The sequence below is a fragment of the Sceloporus undulatus genome, chromosome 1, assembly GCF_019175285.1.
Source record: "Sceloporus undulatus isolate JIND9_A2432 ecotype Alabama chromosome 1, SceUnd_v1.1, whole genome shotgun sequence".
Lineage (NCBI taxonomy): Eukaryota > Metazoa > Chordata > Lepidosauria > Squamata > Phrynosomatidae > Sceloporus > Sceloporus undulatus.
Window position 1 is genome coordinate 103,120,500 of NC_056522.1, and position 17,137 is coordinate 103,137,636.

General features: G+C 38.5%; 1 protein-coding gene across 1 annotated transcript in view; it reads left to right on the plus strand.

Annotated features, from left to right (window-relative positions):
* Positions 1-17,137, plus strand: part of TBC1D32 (TBC1 domain family member 32) — a 107,007-nt gene that overhangs the window by 47,417 nt on the left and 42,453 nt on the right. Inside the window, exons 25-29 of the mRNA XM_042457025.1 lie at positions 566-674; positions 2,106-2,199; positions 5,817-5,942; positions 9,388-9,471; positions 9,556-9,688. Of these exons, the coding sequence (XP_042312959.1) occupies positions 566-674; positions 2,106-2,199; positions 5,817-5,942; positions 9,388-9,471; positions 9,556-9,688 (546 nt within the window). The remainder of the gene's footprint in view (positions 1-565; positions 675-2,105; positions 2,200-5,816; positions 5,943-9,387; positions 9,472-9,555; positions 9,689-17,137) is intronic.

A 17,137-nucleotide genomic window follows, 5' to 3' on the forward strand; every position in this document is an offset into this window, starting at 1 on the left:
AGGGTCTCTGGCTTCTGATTGGCTGGTTTGTAAGTCAGTTCATCACAACCCATACTCAGTAAGGGATTCTGAAAACAATTCCTGCTAATCTTGCCTCTTGTAGGGAGATATAAACAGCCCCAGTACGTTTGGCTAAAAGAAGTATTTCCCCCCCAGCTCAAGCCTTAATGTCTTGTTTACTGCAGACATTGCTGCAACCTGACACCAAACCACCTTCATCATTTCTCAGTGCTGATGCTGCAAAAATCTTTCAGCTAGACAGAGGACAAGGGGCAAGAAGGCAGCTGGCTAAGCAAAAACAACAACAACAAAATCCCAACAAGCCAAAAAATGAAAACTTTGGGGGAAGGAGCTTTACTGTTGGTGGCTTTGTTAACTGAGGAATGGCTGTACTGAACTTCCTTCAAACTTCCAGTACCAGCAGCACCTAAATATCTTGCTTAGTACTGAAATTCCAGTTCCATGTGAATAATTGGGTTTGAAGTGCCTTGAAAATAGTATGTCTCTTCAGTGTTATATATCATGTCTTACAATAGTTTTCCAACACTAATTTTGCTTTTGGTAGAGACTTTATAATTGATGGCTTATCGGTGGAGAGGAACCATATTCTGGTTAGAATAAATCATGTTGGTGGACCAACAGAACGGATTTTGCCTCCTAGAATACTACATAAGGTTGTAAATATTAAGTTACAAATACATAATACAAATATTACAAATATGTTTCACATCTTGTCTTTCAGGAGATAAGTCCTGACTGCCTGTATAGCAACCACTCTTTTGAGAAGCTTTAAAACATTGAACAGTTTGGTACTACTAGTCACAATTGCATAGTTTATATCAAAATGTTTGCAGTTCTTGTATTTCATTGCCTATTTGTACAGTGCTCCCTCGGGTTACGAAATTAATTCGTTCCGCGGCTAATTTTGTAACCCGAAAAACCTTCGTAACCCGAATTGCCATAGGCGCTAATGGAAAAAAATAGCTCTCTGCTGCCCTCCGGTGGCGGCCTTTCCATTTAAAACAGCGCCGGGGTTTTTTCGTAACCCGAAAAAACCTTCGTAAGCCGAAACAATAAATCCCTATGGGATTTTTTCGTATCCCGAAAAATTCGTAAGCTGGGTAATTCGTATCCCGAGGTACCACTGTATGTTTGTGTTGATTTTTTTTCCTGTTTCTTTAGTTTTATTCATTAAAACCCCTGTTTTGCTACTTCCATGATCCAATGTTTGTTAAATATCTTATTTTGGCCCTATACAGACAGGCCAAAATAAAGCTGCTTCAAGTCACTTTGGAGGTATGTCACTGGAGCATGGCTTTGGTGCAGCTTCTGGACTCTTAGGACACATGCATCATTGAAACACCATACCTCCAAAGTGACTCGAAGCAGCTTTATTTTGGCCTGTCTGTATCAGGCCTTTGTTAACTGCTGTTCTTATCTTGGATTTTTACTTGCTTAGCGATGAGATGGAAGTGGTCAGTAGAGAACTGCCAGTCAATTAGGCTATGAAAGGAGGGATAAAGTCTATGTTCTAATTTTCCTGTTAGTGAGGGGGAAATGTTTGAGTATAGCTGATAGAGGGGCAGTTTGCCTGACTGCAGCACTTTGCCTGACTGCTGATTTACATGCTCTGAGCCCTAGTTCTGCTTTGCATGTGCCATTATGGCATCAGCCATCCACCTAGGGCTCGCCATTATGATGCACGGGGTGTGCAGCGCCCAAATGGCGCTCCATGAAAAGGTTGTCGTCATGGCATGCGAGTGCCACTATGGTGCCCCTTCCAGGAAACTGCTTAGAGAAGCTGCTTTTTGCTCCCAAGAAGGAGTGGATCATTGCTATGGCATGTGGTTGCCGTGGCAACGATCCGGGGTTAAAAGGGACAGCATTTAGCTGCCCGTCTGTCGAGCCCCTAAATCTTTAGGTTCTGCTACAGACTAGTGTTTATGACCATTTTGTTTCTTTTTAATGGTTGCGCTAAAATACACGGTGAAGCATGATATGTTTGGTGGAAAAGTGGGAAATTATTAAACTGAATAATGGACTGAAATGGACAAACTACCAGTACATTATAAATGCTAACATTAGTCTTGGTTGCTCCTCTTTAGGGTGATGATCCCTATCCCTGGCCAATGTTTTCATCATACCCTTTACCAACATGCTATCTTGCTGAATTTCCTAGAAAAACTGATTCAAGGCAAGGTATAATGTGCTAGTTTACTGGAATTGTATATTGGGAAAAGTGCAAACAATATATAGCTTGATTAATTTATGATTTATTCTGATTATAATATGTGTCATTGCATATATATGATATTTCTAGCTTTGCTTACCAGTTTGATTCTTTTGAATGCATTAAAAAAGTATTTTAAAATACTATTGTGGGTTAAAAAAAATGAAATAAGCACATCATCTATCTAGTAATATAGGTTCCCCTTATTTACTTGCTGTAATACCTTTTTCTTTCTTTTAATCACCTGACATTCTGCTTGCACAGTTCGGTTTACAGTTTATGACTCATATTGAATCACTGTTGAATTATAAGGTTTTGCCATAAACACAAAGGATTATGCCAAGCAAAATCCAAAGTGAACAGAACACGGAAGGTGCAAACATTTCTGGTACAAACAAGAAATACAATCACTTTAGGAGATAATATAAAAAAAATGTGTCCTCTGTTCAGTGGGTTGTATTTATATGGCTGAAGAAGAGCCTTATGCTTTCAAAATAATTCAGATTTATATTGTTTAACTATACCTACTCTGCTTCCATTTTGATCTGTAGGGAGAGGTGGGATATTTATTATTATTATTATTATTATTATTATTATTATTATTATTATTATTATTATTATTATAATACCTGTGTCTTGCCCTTCATTATTTTCCCTAGGCAGGAGTAGCAAAAATCTTAAAAGATTCTCACAACTGCATTAGAGTATTGTGAAGGCTTTTGGTTTCATTGAAGGCAAAGCCTGCTGAATGCTACAAAATGTTGTGATTTCGAACGATGTACTTTGTACATTACAGCAAAACATTTACTGATTTTTATAATTCATTTTGTAAGACTATGAATTAACTATTCATGAAAATAGCCAAAAAACATGATAGGCATGAAGCAAGTTGCCAGCAAGATGGTAATTTTTGAAGGTGACCATTTAGGCTGTGAGGTGTAACCAGACCTGAAGCAGACCATGGTTACGAAGCAAGGCAATGCTCTGCCTACATCTGGCCAGACCTTGCAGGTTCTCTGCACCCCAAAGAATTTTTTTATACAAAAATTACCTGAAGAAAGCTGCAGTTGCAGGGACAGGTCACAATTATACTGAGAAACAGGACCAGATAATCTATGCCACCACAAATGTTCCCCCAAAATACAACAATTTTGGAGTGTTTTTTAAAAATGTTTTTCTCTGAACAAGATTAGATAAAGTAGACATAAGCCAAATGAATAAACTCGGTTTGTCCCAGCATTTTTGAAGAATAAAGTCTTTTGGTGTGATTACATGGTAGTGAAAGTGCATAGAGAATAGATTAGAAGAACTATAATTGTAGTAATGTAGTTTATGAAACACTCTGGATTGGTCAAATGAGTTCCAGTGACAGGAAAACTATTTAAATATAAATTATTAAGAATCTAACACTATTTTAAAATACAGTGAAACAAAGAGCAAACATTTTCTGTTTAATAAAAAGAGCTGAAGGCATTTGCAAGTGATGATTTCATTTAGAAAGTTGAATATTAAATGGGGATATTAGCATGCTGACGTGAAGGAAGAATAAAGGGAACCAAGTTTTAAAAGTCTGACTACATAAATTTTTAACTCTGCATCTTTATCAATTATGGAGACTCTAGGCAAATTGAAAGCTAGAAACAAGCAATGTAATAGCACAAGTGAGGAGTCAATAGAGGATAAGAGAAAATAATTCATCTTTAGCATTTTGATATTTGCAATTAAGAAAAGTATGTGTGAATGCTGTAGGGCTGCTATAGAACCAATTGAAAACACCTGCTTGCAGGAACCAGGATTTTTAATTTCAAAAATGTCATAGAAAACAATAAAAGCAATTTTAACAATTCATAATTCTAGTATTACATGCAGCTGAAGTTTACAATTCTTTTATCTTTTTCTGTTTAAATAGTATTCCACTTTGGGCTATTAAAACCTCAACAAAAACAAACCTATTCTCCCTATAACTTGCCCATTCAATGTGTCTAGAAGTTTTCTAATTGCTGATTTGCATTATGTTAGCAGCATACTGTGTCAGTATGTCACCCCCACTTGACACCAGTGCTTATTAGTTTGTACAACTCTGGAAGAGACTATTGTATTTCCTTAACTTTTTTTTAATGAAGGTATGAAATATGAGTATGTTTTGACTTATTAGAGATAACAAAGCCTGATAGACATCTAGATGCAAATATCCCATTACATAGTTTGGATTGTGAGTATTACCAAGAGAGTAAAATATCATCTGGATGGTGCAGAAAATCAGTCCATATTATATAAAACAAAGAACAAGGGGAAATAAAAAGGGAAGAAAATAGGCACAGTGGTTGAGAAGGCTAGTGTTTGAAAAGAAAGTGAACCCTCTTGACATGTCAGATTTGTGACACTATTTCTTTTCAAGGATCAAATTACTAGTCGCCTCAATCACTTTTTCCTCTATTCTTTATCCTACATAATGTGGATTGCTCCTTTGCACCTCCAAGAATGATAAATTTATAGTAAGTACCAACACCACATTTTATATTTAACGCCAGTCCCTCTAATAGTGGACTAAGCCGTTTGGGTGCTAAAAGGATTTAGCTATGATAAACCCATCAAGAGAGAAATATTACTTTTGTGAAATCCCAAGGTTTGCAGAATTACAATTGCAGAATTACAAAAAATTGTGGGGAACTTGTAAGGTGATTAAAACAGCATTATCCCCCCCAAACAGCCCAATGAGGACTGAGCAGTTCTCATTCGCCACAGACTTTGTTGCGGGAGTGATAGAAAATTGGAAAGGCTAGAAATGGAGTTGAATAACATTAGAAAAGGGCATGATGTGAGTGGGTGGCTGACACACTAAACATTGCAATGAATCTTAACTATGTGTAATATCAGCTATGTCCTACTGACTCAAATGGCTCAGCTTATATCCTAAAGCTAGTAATAAGCACCAGGATAGACTAATTATATATTTGTTACAGGTTTACTTTATCTATTTTATTGTTTGTATGTACAGCACTGTGTAAATCTACAGCGCTATATAAATAAAGCAATAATAATAATAATAATAACAACAACAACAATAAATTCTGTATACTCATCACTTTTAAAGCTTTTTTCCACATAATAACATTGGCTTCACTGCCTTTTATAGAACAATACTGGGTTTACTCTTCTCATACTACTTTCTGTCACTTAAGTGTCACTTAAGAGGTAAGGCATTATTCACTATAGGAATACCCTAAAATCACATGGGGGATGTGAAATGTGAACTCAAATGTACATAAGTAGAATAAATAGTGATATCACTAGTGTGACAGCTCTTTTCCTGGTGTAATCCCAGGGTGATTGTGTCTACATTTGTTCACAACCAAGCTTATGCTTTTCTTTATATATGTGACTGTGCCTACTCATGGACTGAAACAAGTTGCACAGCAGACAAACTGTACATATTGGGCTGGAGTCTTTGTTTTTTCAAATTCTCTGATCTGAAAATTTTATTAGACTAAAATAGACTAAGTAAAAAGCCTTTTATCAGTTGTGGCATATTTAGACAAAAATAAGACTACAGTTTTTATAACAACATTTTTCATCTTCCTTATAGATGATGATGCTAGCAAGCTTTTATCTTCTTTAAAGAATCCAGATAAACAGCTGGGGTGGATTGAAAATGTTCAAAGACAGTTTTGTGAAATCATGGAAAACAAACCTAATGTTTTAAGTGGAACCAGTAGGTATATATATTTTTTCAAATGAAATGGCATAATCCTGCTATATTCTATCAATTATCTGCAGCAATCACTGGGAACTATAGAAACATTTAAAGAGGAAGCCACACTTAAACTAATATAGCGTACTAAAGTATTTCTAAGGCTTAAACATCTTTTGACAGCAGCTCATATGGTGGATGTTTAAATTGGGACTATATTTTATCTAGGCAGTCCTGTGTTTCCAAACTGGCATTTCCCAAAATTATATGAATACAGAGCTGAAGATGGGGAGCACTTGATTTCAATGGCCCTCTTTTTTCTTTAGCCAAGTTCATCTTCAGTTTCAGAGATTGACTAATAGTAAATTTTCTAAAAAAACGCTTAAAGAGGCATTTTCAAAAGAATAGTGCAGAGGATACCACGGATAGCCACAAAGACAAACAAATGGATCCTAGAACAGATCAAGTTGGAAATCTCCCTGGAAGCCAAGATGAGGCTGTCATACGTTGGCCGCATCATGAGAAAGCATGACTCCTTGGAAAAGACAAAAATGCTAGGAAAGGTAGAAGGAAGTAGAAAGAGAGGAAGACCACATGCTAGATGGAAGGAATCTATTAAGGAGGTCACGGGTATGAATTTGCAGGAACTATGCAGAGCAGTGGAGGACAGGTGGTCTTGGAGATGTCTCATCCACAGGGTCACCATGAGTCAAGATCGACTTGAAGGTGGTTAATAACAACAACAAAATTAGTAAGGTCTCCTGCCATCTGCCTGGACCCTTTCACATACATTTTTGACTCCTACATTATGGTAACTAGGAACTTCATAGTTCCTCTTATAATACACTTTCATGTCTTTAAGAGCAGAGAGGGGAAACATTCTCGGGAAAACCCATGGTGTAAGGATTATGTTTGCATAGAAAAACTATTAAAATGGATACTGAATCAATGTTACATAGCAGGTGAAGGTTAGCAGAATGATCTAAATAACTTGAAATATGACAGTTTTTAAATTGGATGGATTCCATTGCATTTTAGTGTGATAGTATTTTAAGCCTGCTACTTTGCTATATATTTTAAAAGTATATTTAAGAATGTGTTCAAAATGTTTTTAATGGTCATTCATCAGTTTTTATAACTGTACCTCTCACCCTATTTTATTTAATTAAATCATAAACGAGATGTAAAATATAAAGGAACGTGCAGAAAATAATGTATTTATTTTAAAATAAACACTGGCTGTCTGCACAGGTAATAAAACACAATTTCATCCCATTTTGAAACCTACCTGTTTAAACAAAGCCACCATGGTGTAGTGGTTAGAGCATTAGATGACAAGCCTGGAGATAAGTGTTCGATTCCCCGCTTGAAAAGAAAAAACCATCGGGTGACCTTGGCAAACCACTTTGAAGAAAGTCGTCAAGAAAACCGTATGATATGTTTTGTTTCCACTCACACACTTGGCCAGGACAAGGGAGTTGATAGGTGGCCACTGAAGGCATATCTATGTTCATGTGTTTGGGGCAGAAGAGAAAAACAATAATAATTCTGCCTCACAGCTTGTACCCATGAATGCTCTGTTTTGGCAGGTCCACCTTTGCTGATGAAGAGGGGTGGTGTGGACTGCCTGTGGGTGTTCAGCCCTTTGTGGGAGCTGACAGTGAGATCAGCAGGTTTTCCCTACAAATTAGGAAAACCTGGATGTAAGCCAGCACTGGCACCATGAGTTCTTGTTGTTTAAAAATAATTAAAATGAGGGGGAATTGTACCCTTCAACAAGCTCTATCGATCAACTGATCTGTCAGACTAAGGCAAATAATTATATATTGTAAGTGTTTAACAGTGACAAATTAAAACAATTCAGTGATATTTACATTTTGTTAACACTGAAGTGGAATGCTCATATATTTCTTTGCTTTCCACAATTATGTAATCAAGTATATAACCAAGTCTGAAAATGAAGTGATAGTCCAGAAAGAAATTTCATTGTCACTTTAGAAGATTTTAACCAAGTTTTTAAAAGGTCTGAAGATCAGACTTAAAATAATTCATGTTGTTAGTATAGTGTGCCCGCATCATACGCAGGTGTGCCTTATGCGGCTTCCAGCATATGCTGGAAGCCGTGCCAGAAGGAGCAGTGCCGCACACCAGAAAAGGCAATGGTACGCGCTCTACCACAGGCACGAGCCTCATTCACTTGAATGGGGCTTGAGCATCTGTGTTTTTTCCCTTACACAGGGGTTCCGGAAAGGATCCCCCATGTAAGGGAAGGGATGACTGTAGGGAAGTATTTTTTAAAAAATGCAGCAGCTCATGAGGCAGTTCACTGAGTGCCATTTTGGAGAAAAGGGAGGGCTTGAAAAACAATTGAGGCCCTCCGTCATTAGCAGCCCTTCTACCTGGGACTTGGAGTACTTTGCTAGTGTAGAGAAACCCATTCCCATCCCAGCCCCCTCTTGCCAAGCACCTGGAGTTGAAAGGTTAGTGTAGTGTAGTTACTATAGTTGCTATACTTTTGTGTACCATGAAACTCTTACAACTAAGTCTGTTTTAATTGTAGCTCTGAGAGGAGAGGAATAGTTGGGCTCCTCTCAATTCACTTGCTGTGGTATAATGGAATATTTGGCCTCACGAGTGTGTTTGGAGCTCCTATTTATACTGGCAAGAATATATCTTACCTCTGGTAGAAAAGGAGTATATCATCACACCATGCAAACTATTAATTGCACCCCTTTTGAAGTTTGACCTCAACTGCTTTTCTGTTTGGCCAAAATTATTCCAGTTTGAATGGCAGCAGGGAACTAGGCATGGAAAACAGGATAATCTTGATCATACCTAAAGTGAATATTATTATCTTTATCTTGTCTTGTCTTGTCACATGAATATTAGGCATTTATTCAGCTAGGAGATGTGAACATCCATTGCTTGCCCATGTAGGATAATTTTAACCATTTAAATGAGGACATTTAAATGCAAAACCTGTGGATAGCTTAGAAAGTTTGCTGATTATGTGAAAATATACTGTCTTGATGCTTCTTCATTGCAAGGAAGGACAGGAAACATAAATTGTATTGACTTTTACTTCAAAATGAAGGCCAAGCTTTTCAGTACCCTTTCATAGACAAATGGAGACAATACAATCAAATTTCAGCTAATTTTTCTTATGTTGAAACTAACAATTTTTGAAGTAATCCATAGAGGATAGAGCATAACAAATTATTCCCTTTCAGTTTACACCGAATAGATTGTCAGAGAAGCCATTAAATTTTTAATTTAAGTCAGGCATAATGTTATGAATACACAAATAGAATGCAAGTTTGGAATTGTTTTTACCATGCAAGTCTGAATCAACATGGAGGAGTGTTTAAACTGTTTTAGTTGGATGTATGCTTCAACTTTGTTATTGATATATTCCTGATGTTTCTTTTGTGGTGCTACTGCTTTAATTGTTTTTGGCTCATTGCAGATTTGGCAGAATTAATTGAAAAGTTTGTGCTACATCTTTCTGAAACACCATCAGAATGTTACTTCAGTAGAAGAGAAAATGAAGGTAATTTCCCCCCAATATTGTTGTTCTGCTTTGCATTAGTGAATTGAAAGGACAATGATTGCTAAATATTGTATTGTTTCTCAGCTCCATCACTAATTGGTCACTTGGAGTTAAACCGGAGCAAGAGATATCCCGCCATTCTGATTCTTCATTCTTGTGTCAGCCACCTTCACTTTTTGGCCAAAGACGGAAAGTGGGTTGCAATTATAATTAATATGTAGCAATAGTAGGACAGCCAGCCTAAGTGCCTTAAAGGCATCAGAACCTGTCTGATCTGGAAAACTAACTAGTGTAAGCCTCAGTTAGTACTTGAATAAAAATCTGCCAACCATGCCCAGGTGCCATAGGTTATATTTCAGAGGAAGGAACAGGCAAAACTACCTCTGAATATTTCTTGCGCAAGAAAACCCTGTGAAATTCATGGGGCTGTCATAAGATAACAGACAACTTGAAGGCACACACAATAGTAAGACAGTAGAGCTTGCTGCTTTATGAAGAAGCTGGTTTAATGTTTCTTCAGGCAGCTTACCTATTTGCATGTGGATCTTTCTTTCATACCTTATTTTATGTACATTATCTATTGAATTTATATCCTGCCTTTCTCTTAAAATATGACTCAGAGTGGCTTACAATTAAAATACAACAAAATATAAGATGAATAAAAGCATAAAAAATTAAGACACACAAACCAAAATTACACCACTAAATGTAAATACAGGACTCACATAGTTAAAAGTCCATGCTGCAGCAAAGATGAATAGTTACCAAAAAAAACTTGTTTGAACAAAAAGGATTTGCAGGTAGGTGGAAAGGAGATAGTCAGCCTAGGTTCCCTTGGGTAGAGGGTTTAGAGCCTGTGAACATGTACTGATGAAGACTTCTATGGCATCACTATCAAGCATGTTGCAGAATGTGCCCACTCCAAAGACCTCTAAGCTTTGGCAGACTCATATAAGAAAATGGGATTCTTCAGATAGTCTGCACTCAAAACATATAGGGCTTTGTAAAGTATAGCAAGTACTTTGTAATGTGTAGGCCCCTCAGTATGAAAACTACCGATTTAGAAATTAAACATGCCACTTAGACAGTCAAATCAGTTCTTTTGTGGAACAAATCCTACAATAATGGGTCTGACTTGGGCAAAAGTGCTTCTGTAGTTAGAATAAAATTTCTTGTTCACTTTAGAACTGTGAAATTCTGATGTTTGTCACACCATAACTTTATTCACACTGCAGAAATAATCCAGTTTGACACCATTTTAATTGCCATGGCTCAGTGCTATGGATGTCTAGGAACTATAGTTTTGTGAGATATTTAACCTTCTCTGTTAGAGAGCTCTAGTGTCCACCAAATTACAATTCCCAGAATTCCATAGCATTTAGTCATGATGGTTAAAGTGGTGTCAGCCTGGATTATTTTTGCAGTGCAGATGCAGCTGGTTCACTCAGCTGGTTTCAGATTTGATGAGAGATTGCTAAAATATGATGTCCAGTGATGCATTTTTCTGCCTTTCTAGATTGTAAACCTGAGGTCAGGGAACTGTTTTGTTGTTCTGTTATTGTAAAATGCCATGTATAGTGACGGTGCTATGTAAATAAATATAAGTTAATAATAGTAGCAGTAATATTTGTGATTCTTTAGTAAAGAGTGCTAGGGAGAATTGCTTGCTTCTGATACATCATGGTCCTGTTCAACCATTATTTTTCAAGTTCCTGCAAGAAAAGGTTCCATATCCATACTGCAGTAAATGTTTATTTTAAATTTTCAAAGAAATATTGTTTGATTTTTTTCAGTATCTCCCATATCACTGTTTTTCTCTTTAAAATATTGAACACTGCACCATTACGATATGCATTGTATAATCTTTGGAGGTTCTTAAACAGAGGCTGGATGGCCATCTGTCAGGGGTGCTTTGATCGTGTGTTCCTGCATGGCAGGGAATTGGACTGGATGGCCCTTGTGGTCTCTTCCAACTCTATGATTCTAGGAATCATAAGGAATTTGGTACTAGGATGCCCTGTTTCTCTAATTATTTGTAAAAAATAATAGATTGATTTGGGTTTTATGGAACGGTCAAGAGTGCCCGTTTTCAGCTCCAGCTGATACGTCAGCTGCGCCCTTTCCTGGAACCGGGTGACCTCAGAACTGTAGTACATGCACTGGTAACCTCAAGACTTGATTTTTGCAATGCGCTCTACATGGGGCTACCCTTGTGCCTAGTCTGGAAACTTCAACTGGTACAGAATATGGCAGCCAGATTGATTACAGGAAACATCAATATTGAAATCACTCCACTGGCTGCCTATTCGTTTCTGGGGACAGTACAAGGTGTTGGTCATTACCTTTAAAGCCCTCCATGGCTTGGGCCCAACCTACCTAAGAGACCGCCTCCTTCCGTATAATCCGCTCAGATCCTCTGGGAGGAATTTGTTGCAGTCCACAAAGACCAGATTCACGGCGACCTCCCAGAGGACCTTTTCCGCGATCGCTCCCACTTTATGGAATGGCCTGCTGGACGAGATCCGTCAAATTACCAGTCTAGAGAGCTTCAAGAAAGCTGTCAAGATGGATCTCTTCCGGCGGGCCTTCCCAGAATAGAACCCGGCCACGTAATGCTCCCCCCACAGACATATATAAGCGAAGACTCTGCCCACCATTATTTTATTATTGTACTATTGTTTTTAGATTTTATTGTCTGTAATTTTAATGGATAGAATTGTTTAATCCTTTTTTAAGGGGGGGAGGGAATTGTATATATTGTATTTTCAAAGGTAGTACGCCGCTTTGATTGTGGTAACAAAAAGTGGGATATAAATTAAAGTATTATTATTATTATTATTATTATTATTATTATTATTATTATTATTATTATTAAGCTAGTAGACTACTTGGTGTAGTCAATATCATATACAGTCCACCTTGGCTAGGTTCCTGATTGACATGATTGTAACAATAGTTTAGTTTGGTTTTTAATGAATAGAATCAATGTGTTATATGAAAGTAGTTTCAGGACAATGCATTGATATTCAGTGTTATCATGTTTCTGGAAATGAGAAATTGATTGCCTTAAACTACAGCAGCTTTCTGAACCCTTAGGTAGTTGAAATTAGAATAACACAATTCATCCAGCTGTTGTGAAATCCCTCAGGATCACAATCCATTATAAAATTTACAAATCTGGAAAAATCAAATTAGTTCCAGTTAGCATTTTAAAGATGAGGAGAATAATAAGCTAATATATTGGCATTTATGCAGTTGAATTTTTTAATTACAATAGACAATAGTAACTGTTAACTCTATATTATCTGCCAGGCAAGTGAGGAATTTGGTAGACCTTAAAGTTTTGGCTGAGTTTGACTTCCAGCAAATATCCAGATAGATAAAATCACCCATCACTGTTAAATCTCTCCTTTCTGAGTATGTGGTCACCTGTTCTAGAAAAGCATCATCCAGTTCCTCAGTCTGATTTGGGGATCTGTAGTAGACTCCCACAATAACATCATTGTTGTTTCCCTACCCTTTAATTTTTATCCAGATGCTCTCTACCTGGTTTCCAGGATTTAAGTCCTGGATGTCTTCACAGGTGTAAACATCCCTGACAAATAATTCTATTTCTCCTCCTTTCCTGTTTGGCCTATTTCTTTTAAAAGGGTTATACCCCTCTGTTCTTACATTCCGATCATGAGACTCATCCCACTAGGTTTGAGTGATGCCTAGTATATCATATTTGCTTTGATGTTCTAGGAGTTCAAGTTTCTCTTGTTTATTTCCCATGCTCAGTGCATTAGTGTAGAGACATCTAAGACCATGGGTCCTCTCCCCCCCCCCCCCAGCTGCTTGTGTAAAGTTTTTCCCCTCCCACTGTTAGGTCCTTGAACTATTTTTCTTGTTCCCTCTATGACAGTTTGACTATTATCTCCAGCCCTTCATGTACTCCTGCCTTCCAAAATACAGTCTCCCTCCCCCATATAACTCAGTTTAAAGCCCTCCCAATCAAATTTTCAGTCTATTGGCAAAAACATTTCTGCCAATTGGTGTGAGGTGCAACCCATCTTTTGCCAGAAGTCCCCCTTTATGAAACGACAGCCCATGATCCAAGAATCCAAATCATTCTCAGGAGTACCATCTGCGGAGCCAGTTGTTCACATCCACTATTTTCCTCTTCCTTCCTGGACCATGCCCTTCAACTGGGAGAAGAGATGAAAAGACAACCTGTGGATCCAGCTCTTTCAGCTTCCTACCCTAAGTGTCATAATCCCTTCTGATATTCTGAAGGCTGTACCTTGCTGTATTATTGGTTCCCACATGGACCAAAAGAAAGTGGTAATAGTTAATAGGCTTGACAAGTCTTCTCAGCCTCTCTGTCACATCACAGATTTTTGCCCCAGGGAGACAACACACCTCCTGAGACATCTTGCCAGGCCCACAAACCACTGCTTCCGTACCCCTCAGCAAGGAGTCTTCCACCACCGTCACAGGCCTCCTCTGAGGCTTAGCAGTGACTGTTCCCTGTGGTGGTTCTCCCAGCATTCCCTGCATTGTCCCTAAGGACTGTTACTGTTCCTCATCATCCCCGATAAGGGAGAAAGTATCAAATGGATTCTGTAGCTGCAAGCTCCCAGAACGATCCCTGGTTTCCCTACTTCTGCATGTGATATTCCTCCAGCTGTCTACCTCTTGCCTATGTGAAGTGACCTCCTCCCCAGAAACTTCCTTTGGGTGTTATTAAAAACTATCAGTTCCGTTCCATCCCTAATACAGTGGACCCTTGCCTTACGGGGGGTACCATTCCAGGCCCCCCCCCCGGTAAGGCGAATTCTGCCTATGCTTGAGTCCCATTCACTTTGTGTAGTGTAGTGAGTGTCACTGAAGAAAACAGCAGACTGAATGGTAGAGCCTTGTATGGAAAAAGCTTTCCCTGGTAAGCAGTGTGTAGATAATTGTGATGAGGTAGGTGGATTGGGCGCAGAAACAACTACAACTAAGAATAGGGACACACAAAATCATGGAGCTGAAGTGCCTCCAGGGTTTTCTGGAGAATCTCCAGTCTGAACCTTTTTTTTTTTTTTTAATAAACCAATTGGCCCATTTTAGCTCTAGCACCACACTCTAAAATTTATTTTTGTTTGTTTTAAATGTAGAATTAAAGAAGATTGGAACAAGCCTCTTTGTTTTTATAGTTTTTAATTGCCCCAATATTGATCAGACGTCTTGTGGCTTTTAGTATCAGCCAATGAATCTTTGCTTTCCTGTATCTTGAGGAAGCAATGAAATAGTGATGAGAATGGTATATGTATATGTGAGCAAATTTTAGAGTTCAGAGGACCCATAGATCTGCTGAATTTGTTATGAAAGATGAAAGAAAGACTGCAGTCTTCCTCCCACCCTTTAGCATCAGTCAGCCAGGACTGAGGCTATTTGTGTCATTGTTTGACAAGATAGGTATTGTCACTTATATTGTTGTAGATTTAGGTGAAGCAGTGCCTGGGACTGATGGTAAGGTTGGTAACTAAGGTCAGACCACTGTCTGTCAAACCTATTGTCTCTTGTAAAACAAGTATCCTCCAGCTTTAATTGCACAGAGGTGTCATTAAACTCCAATATATTAATTGTCTTATACAATAATACCATAAAAACAAATACAGTAATAATAAAAGATCATCAGACCCCAAAAGTCTAAGAGATTTCAGGAGCCACTGAAAGGCCCTCGTTTTTATTTTTATTTTATTGTTATTTATTTATTTTTTGAGATCACATTCCTCTTAATGTTTTGCTTTAAGAGAGGCAGACTGGAGCAGAAGCAGCAGGCCTTTGTTCTTTTGACTTGACTTGGAGTCCTTAATCAAAATGGCTGCCGCACCTTAAGCTGTAGCTTTGCCTCTTTTTAAAAAAGGGAAGCACAATATATAAATTGTTTAGGCAAATTCCCCCAAAGGAGTGACTGAAAAATCCAACTAGGGGATGATGCACTTGGCAATCCTTTTGTTAACTCTCTCTGATCCCTTCAGTCTGAGTACATCATGGAGGAAGGAGAGGAGGAGGTGGCAGTTGGTTTTGGAGGTAAACTCTCCACTTGGACTTCTGTGCTGAGGTCTCCTTTAAACTGGCAATGCAAGCCAGAAACTCTTTTAAAACTGGCAATGAAAGCCAGAAACAAACTCTCCAGTCATACTTTTGAGGTATCTGAAATCTCTTTGAAAACTGGCAATGCAAGGCAGGAACAAACTTCTGGGATAAATCTTAACCCACAAACATAGGATAAGAAGTAGGATCATTGCTCACCTCTTGAAGTCTGCCTTTCTCTCACTGCCCAAACCTCTTGCTGGGTTTGATGTTTGCAGTCGTGCACAATCTGGCCAAGGACAGGTGGTTCTTCCTCCTCCAGCCGCGCAAAGATCCTCTCAGGTTGTCCATGTCACCGCCCAAACCCCTTCTGGGGCTGGTGACTGCGGTGTGGCGCCTTTTGGTTAAGGACAGGGAATATTCCCTCCTCCACTGCGCCAATTCCTTTTGGGATGTCTATCTCACTGCGCAGACCCCTTCCTGGGGTTGAAGATTGCAGAGGAGCACATCTGGTCCAGGACAGAGCGATCTCCCTCCTCCAGCTGCACCTGGGCTTCAGCCAGACATGGCTGGGCTGTCTTCTTCTTCTTTAATGCTGGAGTTGGGCCTAGTTGGCTTACAACACAGCAGCTTATGAACTGTCTCTCCCTGCCTGGCTTTGTTTCAGCCGTTAGAAAGTCAAAGGGATAGAGCAAGACCAAAGAAAACATTGCTGTTTTTGCAGGTAGTTGTCAAGGCAAGAGAGAACAGATCATGAATAGAAGAAGAATAGAAGGAATATTAGAAGAAATATTAAAGTCTTAAAGAAAGAGGAGAAAAGGAAAAACAGCCTACTCAGAGTGAGGCAGGAAAAAGACTGAGGGATGGTGGGGGTTGCTCCCTCTGGTGGCATTGACTCCTTCAAGTCTGTTTTTCCTGCCTATTTCGGAGCAAGAGATGGAATCAACCCATGTTATGGGATGTTTCCACCTCCATCGTTGGAAAATAAAAACTCAGTCAAAATGGCTGCCCAGAAACAACTTTTCTTCTTTTCCCTGTGCAAGGACTGATGAGGTCTGATTCAAACTATGAAGAATATTTATTTGTTAATAATCAGTTAATCCATATCAAAAAGACACCTTAAAATGCTTGCAAGTTTGACATGCTGGAAGTAATTAGTTGTACTGATATTTTGCGCTGAGTATGTCTAATTCAATTAGATTTGGAACACTTACTTCACATTATTTTGTGCCTGCTTTCAAAGTAGAAATAAAAACTCATAACTCATTGAGATATAGCATGCAGTTTAAAATCTGACCTTTTATGTTTTCAAATTGCTTCAGCTTTGCCTGTAAATAACAGTAGAGGATAGCTTTACCAGTCCTCTGCATAGAATCTAAAAACCCAATTACAGAAGTGCAATATTCCAGCTACAAGCATTGTGTAGCACTGAGGGAGTATTAGGTATGTGGGCTTCTTTCTCCTCTTCTCTTAAAAGAGGTGGATGCAAAGCATAGCAACTGTGTTTCTCCTTTGTTCCATCTCCCCTTCTCAAGTTGGATGGAACATTGTGTAGGTTGTGCACAATAGCACCAAACATGCAGCTGCCTTTTTGTAACAGGTT